The 21,028-nt window shown below is 34.8% G+C and overlaps 1 protein-coding gene across 3 annotated transcripts in view; it reads right to left on the minus strand.

Moving 5' to 3' along the window:
• LOC144447942 (homeodomain-interacting protein kinase 2-like) overlaps positions 1–20,420 on the minus strand; it is a 34,317-nt gene extending 13,897 nt beyond the window's left edge. For all 3 annotated transcript variants that reach the window (XM_078138055.1, XM_078138056.1, XM_078138054.1), the window contains exons 1-2: positions 20,109–20,420; positions 9,023–9,995 (exon numbers count right to left, since the gene is read on the minus strand). In XM_078138055.1, coding sequence (XP_077994181.1) covers positions 9,023–9,993 — 971 coding nt within the window. In that variant the 5' untranslated portion in view covers positions 9,994–9,995; positions 20,109–20,420. The remainder of the gene's footprint in view (positions 1–9,022; positions 9,996–20,108) is intronic.
• Between the last annotated feature and the right edge of the window lie 608 nt (positions 20,421–21,028).

Genomic DNA, 21,028 nt, shown 5'->3' on the forward strand with positions numbered 1-21,028 from the left:
AAAAAACAGGATTATTATACAAGCTTACAAGATAATAACAACGTATCAATGGCCTCGCAATGGCCTCGCCGTATGGCAGACCTAGTATTATCTCTGGTGCCCAGAAAGATTACAGATCATGCAATATTAATATACATGTACATGTATACTTAGATAACAACACAATATCAATGGCCTCAATGAATGACAGACCCAATATTATCTCTGGTTCACTGAAACACAACAACACAATCTTAAATTACAACTCGCATCTCTGGTTCCCTGAAACATAACAACACAATCTCAAATTATGACTCGCTGCACATCTAAGATGTGTTTTCATTTATAACATTCAAATAATATAACATTTTATCTCAGAGTTGTTTTCATTGGCTAGGATCATATCATATGCCAATTTATCTAAGAGATGTTTTCATTGGTTGGCATAAAACCATATGACAATTTATAAATAGACGAACTACAGACTGTAACAGTTGAATCTATTGGCTGATTGCCTGCTTTTCACTGAGAGAACCAAACAATAGGAGATGACAACATGATTTGTTGCAGAGTACAAAATGTATGTTGTCTTTCCATTCTACTACAGTAGATGCTCTCAAGGTTAATTGAGTATGGGGTCAGTAACCTACCAGGGCATAGCATATTAGGAGCTGCTAATTTATCCTTCAAAGTCAAAGTGTTTCCAAAAAACCAAACAGTAAACATGCATACACGATATGGTTACACGGTCGGTCGATAACCCACACCACAAGAGAGTTAAAAGGCAAACAACTGACCATGGCATGTCAAATTGTTTACAACATCATTTTTGTTCAAGGGCTGTGTGAGTGAGCACATCGAGCAAAACCTGTCTGTATTCATGGGTTTTCTATAAGGGTATGGACTTATAAACATAATTATACATGAACAATTGGGTTGTTGGCGGCCAAGTGGTTAAGCCATTTTACTTCTTACAACAGTGGGTCAGGGTTTGAGTGCTAGTCTGGTGTTATGATGAAACTTGCCACGTAGTAAGAAAGCTAGCAAGAAGACTGACATTCAGTTTGACCCCATCAAACAATATACAGTAGGTTTTTCCCTAGGCACTCTAGTTTCCTCTCACTTCGATACTTAAACCCATACAGCATCACAATGGTCTACTCACCTCACAGTCATTGAAAGGATTCAACCCATGCATTCACAATCAGCTGATTACAGACTCCACATTACAATGATCAGTTGATCAAGGTGCCATATTCATGTAATATTCACAGATTCCATACCCAGTTGATCACATACCACACAATCAGCTGATCAGACTCCACATACATGTAATCAGCTGATCAGACTCCACACAATCAGCTGATCAGACTCCACACAATCAGCTTATCAGACATTATTAAAAGATCACCTGATCAGAAATATTAATACAATAATAACTTCCATGTTGACATTTAAGAGAATATTTTCAAATCTTACAAGTTTGGTATGTTTTCCTTTCACTCAGTGAAGATAAAAGGGCTATGTGCTAGAACAGAATGTGTTTTCAAAGTGCTTTTTTTGGGGACAATAAAATAATGATATGTTTCATATTGACGCATTATTTAATGACCACGAGTAACAAAATGAATGCAGAAAATGTATTCATTTTTTTTATCAGATAACCAACGGGAGCTAGTCCCATTTACATATACATGTACATGTATAGGCTCCTTTGGTTCAGTGATAGTGCAGGAGGAAATTGGAGTACCCGGGGAAAACCTGTATTGTTCAGTAGAGTCAAACTGAACGACACTCTTCTTACTTGCAGCATGGTAAATTCAATCAAACAATTAATGGGTTCGAATGCCAACTGCAGTTGTAAGAGGCAGGCGGTTTCACCACTCAGCCACTGACAACCCGTAAAACAAAGCAAATTGAATAACAGAATATATGATTAAGTGACACAAAATTTTGGGTACACCTAAAAACTAGTGTTGACGTTAGATTTGTTGAGGAAATGCACTCACAAAAAAGTTACTTTTTGACAGAGATTGCGTTATTCATGTTATCAAATTTATGGCAAACATAGACACATACTGCAGCTAATGGCAACTGGAATTTTTTTTAAAAACAGTTTTGTTAGATATGATATATTGTAATTTGTACACTCTGTCCAACAGTACTGAATCACATGCAGGTAAACCTATTTGCATAGCTGTAGGTATATATAATAATGGTACAATAAGTCTAATCAAATTGATTTTTGAATCTACACCCAAAACTACACCCAAAGCATCCCAAGGCAATCAAAATTTCAACCTGTTACTATAACGACATTGTACTTAGAGCTTCACTAGTGGCAACAAGAAATATCTTTTAAACTTTTTGTAAGATATAAATTATAATGATTTACACCCCAAACAGAATTACTTGTGGATAAATCTATGTATGTGTAGGCTGTACACATAATATAGTGCAATCAAATCGAATCAAACTGATTTTTGAGCCTACATCCAAATATTAGCACCCCCAAACGATCACAATTTCAACCTGTTAGTGTTACTACTACTTGTAGATAAAATCAATCTCTGATTAAATTAGCCATGAATGAGGATTGGGTATTTATTTTGGATTTTTAAGTTATAAAACAATTTTATCGTGGCATTCTATTTGAAAAATCAACGTGAAACAACATATACAAAGTCTGTGTTTGTAACTCAATACATTGCAAAACGCTAAAAAAAAATGTTTAAAATGTTTGCTTTTGTATGTAAAATAACAAACTTTTTTTACTTACATTTTATCATTTTCAATGTATTGAGTTACAAACACAGACTTGGTCTATGTTATTACACATTCATTTTTCAAGTACAAAGTCATGATAAAATTGTTTTATAAAATAAAAATAATCCGAAATAAATACCCATATGGCCACTTTAACATGCACAATGTTCTAATATTAGTATCTGGACAATTTCCAGTGAATGTACATATTGTTTGTTCTCTGGTAAAAAATGTAATACCCCAGTTACAGCTAATGCAGATAATATCAACCCGAGTCTAATTAATATACACTGAACAATGCAACTGAATTATTGGCATTTTAACAATTTTCACTGAAGATATTGTTGGCTGTCCGATTGAAAACAATAATACCAAGTTACAGCCAGTGTAGGTTTACATTGTAAGAATAAAATCACCGCTATGCGACTCTCTACTCATTGGTATTTTAACAATAGGCCTTTCCAAATTTGCCACATGGTGGCGCTCTACTTCCTGTCTGTGTGTACCTTGGGGGTACTTGGCTACATGGTACTTGGTTAATCATAGAGCACTGCTTCTTTCCCTGATGTGTGAACAATATGAAACACATCCCTGATTTACACTTCTACTGTTATACCAAGGGACAACACTGTTAAGAAACGGTACTATGACATTATAGGTGATGATACACCCAACTTGAGCGAGGGCGCTGTATTCTCAAATTTCCTGTTTGCAGTCAGCGTGACCTCAACAAAACTCAATGCAAAAGGTCATCTGGTCAGCAATTTTCAAATACTGTAAACCTAGATATTTTCACTACTAGAAATTTTGTGATTTTACAGTTTTCAGCAAATTCTCAAAGACTAATTTTTACTAATGATGAGACTGGTACATTGCATTCATGTACACGAACGCATTTTAGTCACAAATTATTTTTGCGTTTATATTTTCTAGTGAAAAAAGTGAAAATAAATCTTTAGCAAAAATTTCCAGGTTTTGCAGTACATTTTCAGTGATTATTTTATCTCGTCCAGTTTCTCAATAAATCAATATTTCAGTATCTTTTTGTGAATTTATAGTAAGTAGTTCACAAGTTATGAATTCAATTTGGGATTTAAATCTCGTTGCAGATCCCACGAGATATGCAAATATGCATAACAACGGTCGTCAAACATGTGATCGTGGTCAATCTTTCATCATGGCCATGTGCGATGACATTGAGAACAATAGTGTGGCTAAGTGTTGGACACTTTCAGCTTGACCACCCTCACATGATTGCTAAATGTATGCAATGGCTCACGTGATATATCGTGAGATCTGGGACTCTATCTGTCCTATTTCCAGAGTCTGATATTCAACACCGCGGAAAACTCTAATCAAAATTTATCACTTTAGTATACATATTTTATATCATTTTAACAAGTATAAATGCTAACAAGAAATGAACTGTATTATAACGAGTATTCTAAATGTCACAAACACTATAATTCAAGATGTGGGCAGAGTTATTTTTCTCGTTTTGCTCGTCCTGAAGTATTTTATCTGACGATTAGATATTATTCCCAATATTTTTCTTTGTTCAGTCAAGGAAAATACAAGTGACCTAAGGGACCTTTCCACAATGAGTTGCAAAAACGTTGCGAGCAATGACAAAACCGTTAGGTCATGAGTATTTTCTGGCTGAACGAAGAAAAATATTGGACATAATATAATTATACCATCGACAATAATATTTTTGAAAGCAATGGCAATTTTAAGCGTTTGACTCATATTTTGAACCAATGACGTAGATACATGTTGTTGTGACGTAGACATGCGTTGTCATGACATACAACAAGTGTATACAATAAATGCCATATTTGTTGTTCAACTTGGCTTGTGCCTGGTAATAAATTATATATATCCAGAAATGTTATATATTTATCATAAAAACTTCATTTACACTCGATGCAAGATATCTCAACATTTTTCTTTTTCAATTTTTCATTGAATGTCATAAAAAATCCCAGAATGACATTTTAGAAAGATGTTGCTATACACATGCATTTTTTGTATGCATCGCTGGAAGTGGAAACGCCTTTTTAACTAGTATTTCTATTATCCCCAAGTCTTTTGACAGACATTACAATAAATATATAATATACATGTACTGTATAAACTTGCGTGTAACATGTATCCCAAAAGTGATGCCATATGTATATACACATTGACAAGATGTAAAATGCCTACAAATTATTTTTTTCAATTTTGAATTAAATGTCTCATGTTTTGTATAATTCATATCTATGAATGAGGCCCTTATGTTGCAAAGTACATATATAATGTATGCATAAATTAACCCTAAAGGAAAATGTACAACTTTACATGTATTAGGCCTAATAAATAAAATTATGTGGTTCTGATTACACTCAATTTTAGAATAGGTGGGGTAGGTAGATTCTTTATTTCATTTTATATATACATACACACACACACACACACACACACACACACACACACACACACACACACACACACACACACACACACACACACACACACACACACACACACACACACACATATATATATGGTATATATATGTATATATATGTATATATATATTTACACATGAGTGTCTAGTTCAGGTAGTTATGTGTTCCGTTGTTTCCCATATGGTCTCTGTGTTATTGGTTTCTTCTCATCAGATGTACAGCCATTACAGATTGAAAGAACAGTTTTATATTGTCTTTTTAAGTTGATGTCAGTTTCTGAACCCACTATTTTTTGTGAGACCTACAATTTTTGCGATTTTATCATTTCTTTCTTGAATACGTAAAAAAAAAGTTTAGGATCAGTATGAAAAACGAGGTGGGGTTGGGTAACCAGAATCAAACAATTTTTTTTATTCGGCCTTATCATTAAAATTCAAAGAGAATTAAGGAAAAAGTCAAATATCAATAATAATAATAAAAATACAAAAAATTATCCTCGAGATGAAGGCATAAATTGTGTGCTATAAATGAAACAGTTAACATCTGCCATAGTATTATAGTACATGTACTTATATGTATATAATTTATAGTACATACACTTACTTAATTTATAGTACATATACTTATTTAATTGAAAGTGTATGCTTAATTTATAGTGTGTACACTTCCTTAATTCTAAGTATAAATATGCTTACTTAATTTATAGTACTTACTCTTACTTAATTCATAACTTGCATACTTACTTTTATTTATAGTACATACACTAGTTAAATAATAGCACATTTTTATGATTTCACTTGTCATACAATGCTTGGCAGTATAGTTTTCCATGTCTTTAAAAACACTTTTTTTTCAAATAAAACAGAACTGAAAACCACGTCAGTCTCCAAACCTTGCATCTACTAATGTTTTATTTACACTTGCAGCAGTCATTTTAATTTAAGCTAAGTCTTTCAACATTTCATGCTGTACACTTTCTCCATGTTATAAATATAATTAGTCTTGTGGCAGATCTGATGAGATTTCACATGAACCACACGTGAGGGTGGTCAATCTGAAAGTGTCAAATGCTTAGCGACACTATTGTTCTCAACATCATCGCACATGGCCATGGCGAAAGCTTGACAACATGTTTGACAATCACTGTTGCTAAGCATATTTGCAAAACTCGCGAGATCTGCAACGAGACGTAACATCCCTTATTCGATCAATTTCAGATTGTTAATTTTATGTAGATTGAATTCACTGTCTAGCAAAGCTGCAACTAGAAAGTTTTTTTGGTTTTTTTAAAAATCTTTTGTCTGATATAACGACATACTCGTAATATTATACCCCAAACAGTACTGAATTACTTGTGGGTAAACAAATCTCAGTACCTGAAATACAATATTACCACCTACAAATGTAGGCACATCATACAAATAACGAACATTTAATTTCTCGGTCGACACCACAACTTTCGCTCCACACACTTCACATGCACTAATATAGGCATGGTATGAGAATAAGTCGACCTTCTTGTTCTATTTTGACTATCTAGCATAAAGGTAGAAAGCTATTGCAGATACTGAGAAGTTTGGGTATATGTAACAATTTACAATAAATTCAATCCAAATTATTTTTAGGTCCACACCCTAAAATCAGCGGCCCAATGCAATCATGATTTCAACCTCTACTGTACTAAACTCTGATTAACATGTACAATGTTAAATTATTCTGTATTTTCAGTACTAAATATATAGTTGGCAATGGTTGTCTGATCAAAAATAATACTTCAGTTAACAGCCAGTGCAGCTTTATGGACAAGGATTAAAATTCTGGTCAGAAAAACAGTTGTCTGGAAAATCTAGTGGAACGCTTGGTCCAGAACAACGGAAGAACTCTATCTGATACATGTACATGTACTTGTGCCTTATGTTATAAGATCACACTAAAGTGAAAACCTGGGATAGAATCATGGGCTTTTAACCCTTTCATGACTGGAGACGAGTTTTAAATAAGTTTGGGACCCAATTTATATGAACATTTTCATAGTTATAATAATATTACTTCATTACGAAATAACATTTCTTTAATTCCAGTCTAAAATGAAGCTGATATATGCCAAAAACTTACATAAAACAAGAATTTTGTTCAAATAATTTTGGCGGCAAAGTTTTCAGTACTGAATGGGTTAAAACACCATATAATAATACAATTTGTACACTTTACAGTACAGTCATAATGTATTTCCTTTGTTCAGTAACTAAAGAATTCTTTGCCTTTAACATTGATAGACTAGCCTGCTGTGGTCTCACCAACTGTGCAATGCTAAAATAGTTAAGTCAATAACTCAGTCTGATTTATGTGGCAAATTGTCAGTTGTGGAATGAATTATAACAGTTGATTATTTCCTCTAGGACCTGATGCAGTATTGCTGTGTAGGGGAGTACAGTAATATATAGTCAACAAACAAACATACTTTAACTTGCTGACAGGACATAATTGAGATCAAAACTTGAACTTGTTGAAATAGATCAGTTTAAAACTTGAACTTGAAGAAATGTAACAAATTAAAACTGTAACTGGGTACAGACCGAAAAATCTATTTCATTGGATATACTTGTATTACACCAAACTACATGTATACATGTGTATACTGTACACCAATATGTTTACCTGTAGGTTATTCAACACTGTCCAGGGTTTACAATATTATAAGTATAAAGTTATTATATCTAATGAAACCATTTCAAAAAAATGTTCCATTTGCAGCTGATGCACCTTTTAAAGCCTATACCAGCTAGTCCAATATTTATACCGGGACTGACACAGTAATACATGTAACAAATTATAACTACATTCTTTAGCTGTAGGGTAACATTACACAGTGAGTTATAGATTACATGCAACTGTTACCATTTACCAGCAAAACTTGTGAAATTCTTCTACACTGGACAACAGGCATGTACAAATACATGTCAACTGTTACCATTAACAGCTGTAGTCTAGTTCCTAATACATTATCGTTACCATGATTTACACCTCCACACAGTCTAGTCAAAGTCGTTACTCTAGAAGTCCTGAGATGCATGAGATGCAATATTTCAAATTCATCCACAGCCACCTACACAGTCATTAACATCATGTCTTTGTTAATCAATCACAAAATTCTAACCAATAACACAGTCCCTCATAAAGTTAGTGTTTACTGGGACAGTTATGTAATGTCCAAATATGGTATATTTGTCAGCTCAGAATGCTACAGAAATGTACTTATACACTGCTCACCACACTATAACAGTTGGGGTTCACTGATTGGATGAACAACATTTTGTGCTGATTGGGGGACTTCGACCAGAAGTGGTTTACCACAGTTGGCATCCAGAATACAGAAGCTGACACACACACAGATATATTTGACTCCCGAGAGTATGAACATATGTGTACCTTGGGGAATGTTTTTTAATTAACCGATACACATGTACCAGCAAATACATCAAACAAGCAAGAGAGAAAGTCATTTTTATTTTAAAACTATTAAAAAATGGAAAAATTGAAAATGAATGTATTATGTGCAGTGTTTTTGTTCTGGGCTTAAAAAAGGTAAAACATACCCAAGTTGCACAAATATAATACTGGGGTTGCCAAGCACCATGGCATTATCTATTTTTTCAATGACACGAATAAGTAAGTAGCCAATCTACTGACTTAAATCTGTGATCCTGCTTCACTCATTGCCATTCAGAAATAAAGAATGAGTAAAGAAAGTAAAGCGGAATCAGAGATTCAGCCCACAATCAGCCTCAAAAGGGAGAGTTTAGACAGAACTGTTAATGACATACCTGTAGTAACGGGACTGTAAATATGTGGAGCACACTGCTTTGGAGACATGACTCGCAGAACCGAAGTCAATAACTTTGACTCTGTAGGGCTGCCGTACTGGATCCACTAACATGATGTTTTCTGGCTTCAAATCAGCATGAATTAATCCCAGATTCTTCAGTTTGAGTAATGCAACAAGAACCTGCTGAGTGACTGGCCGGATGTACTTTAGAGGCATGGGACTAAATTTACTCTGTTTCAAGAAATCATACAAATTCTGTTCGAGCATTTCAAACACCAAACAAGTGTGGTTTTTGTGCTGAAAGCATTCGTATGCTCGCACAAAGTTGAACTCGTCAGCATTTTCGGCACTCAACCGTGCTAGGATGCTAACCTCTATTTGTCCCTGACGGGCGTAAGATGGATGATTTTTAAGAATCTTAATCGCTACAATCTCATTGGTTCCTCGTTTCCAGCACTTTACAACCTGACCGAAAGTTCCACGTCCTAAAAACTCAAGGACTTCGTAACGATTGGTCTGTGAATACAAGACTTCATGTTGTACTAACTGATAGTCACCTTCACTGTTGGATGTACTGTTCTTTGACGTTGTTTTCGTTGATGTGGTCACTAGATTTTGTCCACTGCTATGGTTGCTAGGCTGAACATGGTGGTCATGGTTACTGTTGTCAAGTTCTTCACTTTTGCGCTTCAGTCCACATTTCTGATAGGTATCTAAAAGCTTGATGGTAGATGCACGTATAAAGTTTTTCGACGCCCCATTTTTGTTACCCGATAGTTTACTACTGCGCACCACTGTTGGGTTCACCAAATTAAGTGAACTCGTACTGGGCACAGACAGGTTGTCAATACTTGGGTTGGCATTCCTATCGCACTTTCGTTCCCCGCTTTCGATGCGTCGTTTTTTCACGCTGGAAAAGGCACTGGTCTGGGAACCGAAGTGCATCTGCAAACTTTCTTGATTCGACATTTCTAAAGATCAAGAGATAACAAAATCTTGAGTCAATTACAGGAAAAAATCTTAAATTAATAAAGTAAATAGGTAAACATGAATCAAAATGCTTGCAATTTACTTATGTATCTGAAATATATACACATACATATATATGTATTTAAGAGAGTCATAGTTACAGACAGCTGGATTGGATTCCTTCACTTTGACATTCAGAGCACTGTATAGAAATCACATTGCCTCAACATTGTGAGTAGCCCTTCTACTGACTGAATCTGTGACCCCCACTACACTCTCAATGACAATCAGAAATAAATATATATTAATTAAAATTATATCATGACTTTGACAATACATGACATTCAGAGGTGTTTTATAACTTTGCATCTATAAAGGAACATAATATACAAAATGTACTTCCTGGGTAGGGTTCAGTATGCCCTCTAATGATAGCCAAATTTTGTTGTTGTGAGTCAAAATGATAAAAACTGGTATTGGTTGTGAGTCACCACATAGTACATGTAAGAGATAGGGGAACACCAGATTTTAGTGTGTCAATAGAAATTGTGTGCCTCAGTGCATTGCACGTCAAATTGGGCTGAGAGGGCACACTGGTAGGGTAGGGTTTCTAAGGCTGGATGCAAACATGGTGATAACTGATTTGCATATTAACTTACATATAAAATAGCATGGTAATTTGCATATTGGTTTGCACAGTGATCAGCATATAATACTGTACATGTATGCATATCGCCTCAACACTGGAACCAACTCTGACATGTTTATTTTAACACATACACACATGTACATTGAGCCATTCGGCCATTTCTCTTCATGTGAAGGTACTACTAGGATTTTATCATTCAAAAAACTACTACAGGTCAAGGACGTGAGAACACTTTTGAAGCATTACAGAAACCTGCCAAGCATGACGGCCTAGATGGCAAGGACGGTGTCTACACCATGCTTTCTCTATAGTGGGGAGAACACTGTGTATGATAACATCAGACTAACACTGGGCAAGCAAAACAGATGTCATTCTTTTGAGTTATATTAGGTATGATCTGTTATATATACTTTAAATGTCTGAGTGTGGTGGAATATATATGTACATCCATGTACATTGTAATTTGTACAATGTAGATATCCATTGTGCCCTCTAAGCCAATTTGACGCACCACTGATGCACACAATTTCTAGTGATGCACTAAAATTTGGTGCCCCCCCCCCCATCTCTTACTATCTTCTTTTGAAATAAACTACATTACAAGAAATCCCAGTTTTTCTCATTTTGACTCACAACAACAAAATTTGGCTATCATTAGACGACACACTGTAGATATCATTTCAGAGTATTTTATTTCTGTACCATACACACACACACACACACACACATATAGTTACATACTGTATTACCCGGGTTCAAAATTAACTTTTTTTTCTTTGTTAGTCCTCGTAGTCTACCAGTTTCAGAAATTGGTATATTGTATCTCAAGGATGGTGACCAATAGTCCTATATTTAAAACAGAGTTCCTATATTGGAAATATATTCGTTATTAAAATACTTTCATTTCTTTAAATTTCCCATCCTTTAAATCTTTGCATAATTAGTGGTAGCCTGAGTGGGCTACCAGCTGCAAATTATGGCAGCCCCATGACAAGAATTGGTAATCTGTGCCAGGACATGGGACTACAGTTAATTTCGAGCCCTGAATTACAATAATACAAACTTAACTATTAACATACTGCTGTGTTTCAATACTGTTTGTGCAAATCAAAGAAAATTACTAAAAATGTTTCTTTTGAAAATGTTTGTGAGATACACGTAAGAAATTGCTGAGACAATCACCAAGAATTGAAATTTAGCTTTTGACTTCTTAAAAGAAAATGAAAACGTTTTAGATAATAAAATTCTGTATAGAATTTCAATATGAAATTGTTAATGTCAAAAATATAACAATAACAACAATTATTTATGAGGTACCTATTCTTTACAGAATTCTAAACACAGATATACACTTCTTATTATCAAATGGCACAGACCTATAAAGGCACATGGTCCTTTAACTTTCTCAACTCCCTTGGGAGTACACAAAGAATAGTTACATGTAAAAGTCAATTAACTACCAGAAATTTTACAAAACGTCTGCCCCAACAAGAAATATGTTGGCCCCACTCCTCTATCAATCTCATTGTTCATTGTGAAAACAGATGTGAATACAATGAAACAGCAATCATACGACCTTTGACCTCACAGCATTAACCCCTTCAACATCATCCATTGACGTGTGTGCGCAATACAAGGGGTAGACAATGTACACTGCATGTAATGCAGGGCTTGAATTATATCTCTACGCTTTGTACTCAGATCAAGCCAAAGTGAACACTTTCAGCTACAATTTCCTAATGATTTCCAATGGTCTGACAGACAACCACCTTATACAAAATGTAAATTTGGTATTACACTGTATGATAGTCTCGATACAACCTTTGGTACATGTATTCTATCATGACCTGGACTACTGCTAATATTGGGGCCTGCACATTACACATTGCTCAGTGTCTTTTGCTATAAAGTTTGGAGCCCAAGTAATTATACAGTGGTGTGGTCGGTAATATTACATAGTTTTAATACTTAAGCCAGTATCATTTTTCAAAACCTTGTATCAAAAGTGACAAATTTAATGGGGCTGATCTGTAACATATATGGGAAGCCCATTTAGATTGTATCTGCTTATGAAGTACTCATCAAATAGTCACCATCATGTGACCAAATGATAAAGGACAAAAAAAAAATCTTGCTGATAACACATGGGATTGGCTTTGTAAATTTGTAAATACAATGTACATGTAAATGACTGAATCTGGATGTAATTCTGTGGACCAACATGTTGGAGACACATATGGTACCAAGAGCACACACAGTGTACAGTGAAAACAGGAAATTGATATTTATAGACAATGAATGGAATGGATCATGATATGTGTATAATTAGTAACAGTATGATGTCTGTGGCGCATAACACATGTCTCCGTTTGTACGTTTATGATAATACGGAGCGATGCGATGATGACCGTACACGGTGTTCTCCCCACTATAGAGAAAACATGGTGCACACACCATCCTTCCCATGCCATGCTTGGCAGGTTTCTACCATGCTTCAAAAAGTGTTCTACCATCCTTGAGCTTTAGTAATCTTTGAATGACAAAATCATTATAATACTTTCACATGAAGAGAAATGGCTGATCCTCAATGTACATGTATGTGTTAAAATAAACATGTCAGAGTTTGTTCCAGTGTTGAAGACATGCATATTATTTGCTAATCACTATGCAAACAAATATGCAAATTACCATGTTATGTATATGTAAATTAATATGCAAATTAGCTGCCATCTTTGCAATCTATCCTAGGTAGAACATTGCATACATATAACTCACGACTCATTTGAATATGATAATTACTAGCAATACACTGTCTGTTTAGATAACACTGCCTCATTAGTATGTTACGATAATTAGTAGCAATATATATGTACGGATAACACATTCCGTTTGTACGTTTACGATAATCACTAGTGATATGAAGTCAATAATACAAATCTCATGTACATTTATGAATAGTAGCAATAGGATATCTGTACACGTAACATCTAGTTTGTACATTTATGAATAGTAGCAATACGATATCTGTACACGTAACATCTAGTTTGTACATTTATGAATAGTAGCAATACGATATCTGTACACGTAACATCTAGTTTGTACATTTATGAATAGTAGCAATAGGATATCTGTACACGTAACATCTAGTTTGTACATTTATGAATAGTAGCAATAGGATATCTGTACACGTAACATCTAGTTTGTACATTTATGAATAGTAGCAATACAATATCTGTACACGTAACATCTAGTTTGTACATTTACGATCATCAGTAGTCACTCGATGTCCATAATGCACGTCTTGTTTGTTCATTTGTACATTTATTATAATTATTAGCAATTTTACAAATTACAATATCTACATTGTACATGCATAATGTGTCTAATTTGTACATTCATTTTACACATACATAAATGTACATCTAAATGTATGACTATCATAATTTATGTAAAGACTAACTGCTAACAAGTGTATACTGAGACACAAATGTTTCACTTTTTATACATTACATGTATGGTGCATTTCCTCTTTCAATCGACCGATATAACAACATAAAACTGTTTCCTCTTTTTCAAATCAAACGTTTCACACACAGTGTACTTTATCATGCCATGTGTAAGTTGTAAGTCAAGATACAAATGTATACACATTCAAACAAAAATACAGGAATTATTGTCTCCTAATGATAGAATACTGCAGTTTTGTAACAGTGAGGTACTGGAATTCTGTTCTATTATAGAATACAGGGATTCTATAGCAGTATTGTACTGGAGTTCTATGTTGTGATAGATTATCAGGTTTCTATAATCCCAAGGGAGTAACTCTCCTATTTGACTATACATATATGTGTCACCCTTTGGGCTACATTTTCTAGTCCTTTGGTCAAAAATAAGGTCTGTTTTATTTGTCTTGTGTTTGAGCTTGAGTCTAAAATGGAATCCATTCTCTACATTATTTTCAATTTTGATTGGTCAAAAACAGGGTCCATGTCCTTTGTCAAATCATAAGTATGCTATCAATTGCCCCCAAAAAAAATGTTGCCTCCGGAGGGAAAATAATACAACAGTGAAAACTAAATTTTGCAATCCACCATTCCTCTTATTAATATGAAACTACTACATTTGTACAATTCAAAAGTATTTTGGTTGAAAAATTATCTTCTAAAAATCTGTAATGGTCTAAAATAGGGGGTATTGAGTATGGCTGCATACCACCTACATGTACACGTACCTGCGCTGGCCAATGGTGCTGTCCCCAAGGTCTATAGCATAATACTGATAAAACAGCGTTAACTACTGGAGTTCCATGTCCTATGCTAGCCCTGTTTTCCATCATGATTAATTACATGTACATTGAGTTTTGGTATCACAAGGTCAACATGTATCTATCATTACACACACACAGCAAAAGGTTAACTGGGTGTACCACCACGTACAACGACATTATTTTAATTCTTGCATGTAAACACATCAGAGAGTCGTCATCACATCAGATAGTCGTCATCATCATATCACAGTCGTCATCGGCATCATAACATTCTTCTACCATATGAGGGGATAACAAACATGTTTTTCAAACCTGAACGTATATGTATGTAGGATGTACAACAGTGATGTTTACAGCAATCAAGCACCTACAGTTGTACATGTACATGTAGGACCTTGTAGGTTTATATTTCTATTAATAGATCTATTGTAATATACATGTACATTGTATATTGTTATAGATCTAGCTACAATGTATATCGATAGATCTAGCTACCATACATGTACATGTAGAATAATGTATATCAATAGATCTAGCTACAATCTATACATCAATACATGTAGATCTAGCTACAATGTACATGTATATCAATAGATGTAACTACAATGTATATTAACAGATCTAGCTACAATTTATATCAATAGATCTAGCTACAATCTATACATCAATTGATCTAGCTACAATTTATATCAATAGATCTAGCTACAATTTATATCAGATCTAGCTGTAATGTTTATATATAGATCTAGCTACAATGTATATTGACAGATATAGCTACAATGTACATACAATGTAAATAGATATAGCTACAATGTATGTAAAATAGATATAGCTACAATTTATATCAGATCTAGCTGCAATGTTTACAAATAGATCTAGCTACAATGTATATTTTGACAATCTAGCTACAATGTACACAAAAAGATCTAGCTACAATTTATATGAATACATGTAGATCTAGCTACAATGTATATTGATGGATCTAGCTACAATGTACATAAATAGATATAGCTACAATGTATATCAATAGCTCTAGATATGTATCAACAGACCTGTATGTAGCTATATAATGTACATCAATAATTAAGTATTTTATAAATCTATGTTTCAATCAAGTGACAGCTTGGATTTGATGAGAATTAGACATACAATTTGTACATGTACAATGTACATGTCATGGGAACATCAATCAGTAATTCAAGTAAAACCCACATGAGGCAGTGTTGGATCAATTTATTAGGATCAATACTGCATATGGTATAGTACATGTATTGTGTGGTGGGTGTATACTAGTGCAGCTGCAGTGTACTGTACAGTGTAGTGTGTGGTAATGCAGTGCAGTGTAGTGTGTGGTAATGCAGTGCAGTGTAGTGTGTGGTAGTAGAGTGTGGTAATGTACAATGTAATGCAGTGCAGTGTTGTGTAGTGTAGTGTAGTGTGTGGTAGTGCAATGCAGTGCACTGTGGTGATGTAGTGCTGTGCAGTGTGTGGTAATGTAATGCATTGCAGTATAATGTGTGGTAATGTATGCAGTGCAGTGTAATATGTGGTACTGCAGTGCAGTATAGTGTGTGGTAATGTATGCAGTGCAGTGTAATATGTGGTACTGCAGGGCAGTGTAGTGTGTGGTAATGTAATGCAGGGCAGTGTAGTGTAGTGTGTGGTAGTGCAGTGCAGTGTAGTGTGTGGTAATGTAATGCAATACAGTGTACATGTAGTGTGTGGTAATTGGTATATATTGGTACATGTACATTGTAAGTTTATGATTTTTTACTAAAAAATCACCCATTATAGGTAAGTTTATTTCCCACAGACTCCTCTATATGAATAAGTTTTATAATTTTTAATACTCAACATTGGTAAGTGCATGATTTTCCACAGCATCCTCATTAATATTGGTAATTTCACGTTTTCCAACAAAACATTCCAAATTGGAACAGTAAAGATTTTCAATGAAATCACACAAGTTAAAACGTTAAAATTTTCACATAATCAGAATCAATGAGGAGGTCGGAGCTGTGTGTCTGTAGACAAGATCAGCCAATCACGACGGGATCAATGTCATGATGGATTTGGACGTATCTAAAATGGGACTGAACTGTCACTGTCTACAATCGGGAATCTAATCTTAGATTTGAATACAAAACCATTAGCACAAGTCTACCGTGTTTGTGGAGAGGACATAGTCGAAATCCGCCGGTGTAAAGGATCTAGGCTAGGTTTCATAGTACTACTAGTGGACTGGTGTGCATGCTGAGAAACTGTACAGTAACTGAATACCGTGATTGTTTATATCAACCATTGTATTACTGAGAACACAGACCAGAGATCAAACTACATGTACCAGGTCTAACAATGGTATGGACAATGTACCCGGCAACTGTTTTCAAATCTAAACTCTACAATTACCAACTTTACCTGATACTGGTATGTTGTGTAACCATGGCGATACCATCTGGCTGATCTCAAGTGCCAGTAAATAATGTCCGAGACCAAGGTCACTCAAATCATAGTCATGGTGACCTTTTCAGCTGACAGAGGTAGAACTTCTTTAGAAGTACATGTATGTACTTCCTTTTTTTCAAAAAATTATTTATGAGTAAAATGTGATTCTACGTTCTTACTTCAAGGTCTCACTTTTTGTGCAAGTTAATGTTATGAGGTGTCGCTTTCTCTTCATGGATACAGAACTGGAATTTTATTTATTTCTATACTTAGTAATCACACTTTGCCAAGTGAAATGGCTTCATTTCCATTGGACTAGTCACTAGTATACTATCACCTTTCTATGTGCCTTGGACTACTGCTTATTTGGTAGTCTAGATACAATGTTTAGTAGTCTATGTGTCTTGGACTACTGCTAATTTGGTAGTCTAGATACAATGTTTAGTAGTGTACATGTATGTGTCCTGGACTACTGCTAATTTGGTAGTCTAGATACAATGTTTAGTAGTCTATGTGCCTTGGACTACTGCTTATTTGGTAGTCTAGATACAATGTTTATGAGTGTCTTGGACTACTGCTAATTTGGTAGTCTAGATACAATGTTTATGAGTGTCTTGGACTACTGCTAATTTGGTAGTCTAGATACAATGTTTATGAGTGTCTTGGACTACTGCTAATTTGGTAGTTGAGATATATTTACCTGACTGTGTTCTGGACTACTGCTAATTTTTTTTTTAAATTGTAATTTCTAGCTCTGTGATATGCAAAGAAAGTGTGATATAGAATTGGAAAAACTGAATGGTGGATTTCTCATTGCTGCATAATAATTTTTTTAAATGTATTTTTGTGTTTTTGTCATATTTTTTTTTATTTTTTTATCTGTTTAGGTTTGCAAAAGGTATAATGACTAGAGTTACTGCGGTTTTATTTTGTCAGTGCATATCTCACTATCAGTGCTAACTATCAGGAGTATCTAGTGATATGGGGTTAACCTCAACAGAAAAAAAAAATCACATAAAATATTCTCATTTATTTCATTGATTCACTTATAATGGGTTGATTAGCAATAAAAACTGTGCAAGACAGCATTTGAGTCATTTTACTTCAGTAAATCGATATCATCTCCCTATATTTGTTTAACTGTTTAGGTGTTACTGCACATTTATTTGCAAGGCATGAAATCAGAAATGCATATCTAGTAATGTCAATATAATTGGGCAAAGTCTCACCCCAGGATTTCATCTTTTAAATCTCTCCAGAACGCACACTAAAGTGGCCAATGAGATGGCTGTGTTACTTCATGTTGAAAACAATGAGTTATTTATGCAGTGAACACTCCCTCTCATCTCAGTTCCTGTGTACATCATGTTGTACAATTCCATCTGCACTACAGTATAACTACAATACTGTGATAAATATTTTCGCCACTTTGCAATTTACCATCTTCAACAAGTTCCCAAAGAATAATTTTTACTAATGACCAGACTCGTACATTGTGTTCATGTACAAGAAAGTATTTTTGTTACTCATTTTTAGTTTTTGGTTTTTTTTGTTTTCCATGGAAAAGCAAAAATAAGTCTTTCGCAAAAAATCACACATAGTACTTGTACCATGTTGCATTAGTTATAGAATAGTATTTGTTTTTCAGTTTTTTATCAGTGTTAGTTTTGAGTGCAAACCCTGGAATGATTAAAAAAATACTTAAAAACAAAAAATCTACAGGCAAATTAATTATGTACAGCTACAGTTGTGCTAACGGTGTGACCAATGTATTTATTTTTTGATTATGATATTCATTGTGACTTTTTTCAAATATTGTGATCAGAATACACACCTTAACAGTCCCTTAATATATTTAAGTTGAGGTTCAGAATTACCCTTCTAGAAGTTTTGCCATTCACGTTCACTGCACTGTTAGTACTTCAATACTTGTTTACGTCTCCTGTGATGTGACCCAGCTATTTAATTTATACCTAGAATGTACGTAATATGTATCTTAGAACATTTCCTGTTTCAGTACACCCATAAATAATGTGCTATACGAGATCACCACTGTCGTTGCTAGTTAGTTTTTTTTTTCCAGGACAGTCAGTGTCTGGTACAAACGTTCATACGCGAAATTGCACGCCGTGCCATCGTGTTTTGTAATTCAGTGCAGTGCATTCAATGGCCACGAAGCCATTTTAGTCTATTTGGGCAAACAATACGTTGGCAAGCTGTGACATAAACACACGCTGTCTTACTCAAATCGAAGACACCTCGCGCTAATTATGCGATTTCTCGTCAATTTTCGACATACTTTGATCTAAATAATATTCTGACATGAAAAAATTCTTTGTTATTTGGGTCAAAGCATAAAATAACGTTCATCCCCTGATATGGCCTCCGCCATGCATCGTTCACTACTGATGAGACATCGTGTTACTTTATATAGACGGTACAATGTGACTCACGAGTTGACGATGGTAACCTGTCTATGGCCATCTTTCCTTGGATTTTCACTGAAGATGAAATCGGCAGAGCACGGCTTCGTTCCTAGATTCATTCCTGACAACAAGACTGCAAATTTCCACGAAAACAGATCGGTCACACGTCACAATCCAAGTTGAAGTCAACAATCGATAGAGTTAGTGTACACGCAGGGTTTAAACAAGTCCGTCTACTTTGCGAGACAGAGAACATCTGTCTGAAAACGTGTGCCTCAAGTCGAAATACGAGACATTAAGTCAAAAAACTGAAGAATGTATACTTTACCTTTGTTTGATTTTCTCCGTCGCTGAGATATAATGCATTTCCATGTACTGTTCCGAACAATGGCTAATTTTGGACTGCTAACAGCGGCAAATGGTTTAAACTCTTAAAAGCGATGACACCACAAGTCGTTCGTTCTCTTTTTCTTTCGTTCCCTCGGTTCTAATACTACCATATATACGTTGCAATTATTCTCTAATGTGTCCTTTCAATGTTTGGGGTATCTCGGTGACTAGTCCTTGCGTTTAACCCCCTAATTACGACTCCATTTCTAGCCATATTTCCCCCAACACAGTCAACATGTCCTCCCCCAGCTGAAATTTTGCAAGAATACATTTAGCGAATAAGTGACGTCAGAGTACTCCCAACCATTACATACCAGGGACGTTAATAAAGTCCACACTGGGGTCGCAGTAAAACTGCCACCCTTATTTTGAATTCACTGCAATCAAACCACATAATTCTGTAATTTCTCATGTGTACACCTTTTAGAAAAGTATATTTTAATTCGTTTAGTATAACACTATTTTTTTTATCTGCCTACAGTAAGCTACCACCCCTTAATGTAATTACATTTTAGAACCTCCCAAACGTGGTTTATCGTATTAAGAGAGAACACCAATCACCCGTCAGAAAATTATTTATCACCAGGCCAGTGTTTACAGCGTGTTGTATTTGACTACCAAGGGGCGTGCAGCACTCTCGGGGGAGGGAGTTATACACACGACGTACTAAATACAGACGGTTTTATGGAATAATGGCATGTACTCAATATTAAAATAGTCAGACAGAGGAAAATTAAGAGGTCAAAGTATCCTTTAACATCAGACTCATCTACGATAAAAAATTCCACCCCTATTTTCAAATGGTATTGCTTCGCAACAATAGGCTAATACTGAGTATAAAAGAGATAATTTGATTGG

Source organism: Glandiceps talaboti, chromosome 17, assembly GCF_964340395.1.
Source record: "Glandiceps talaboti chromosome 17, keGlaTala1.1, whole genome shotgun sequence".
Lineage (NCBI taxonomy): Eukaryota > Metazoa > Hemichordata > Enteropneusta > Spengelidae > Glandiceps > Glandiceps talaboti.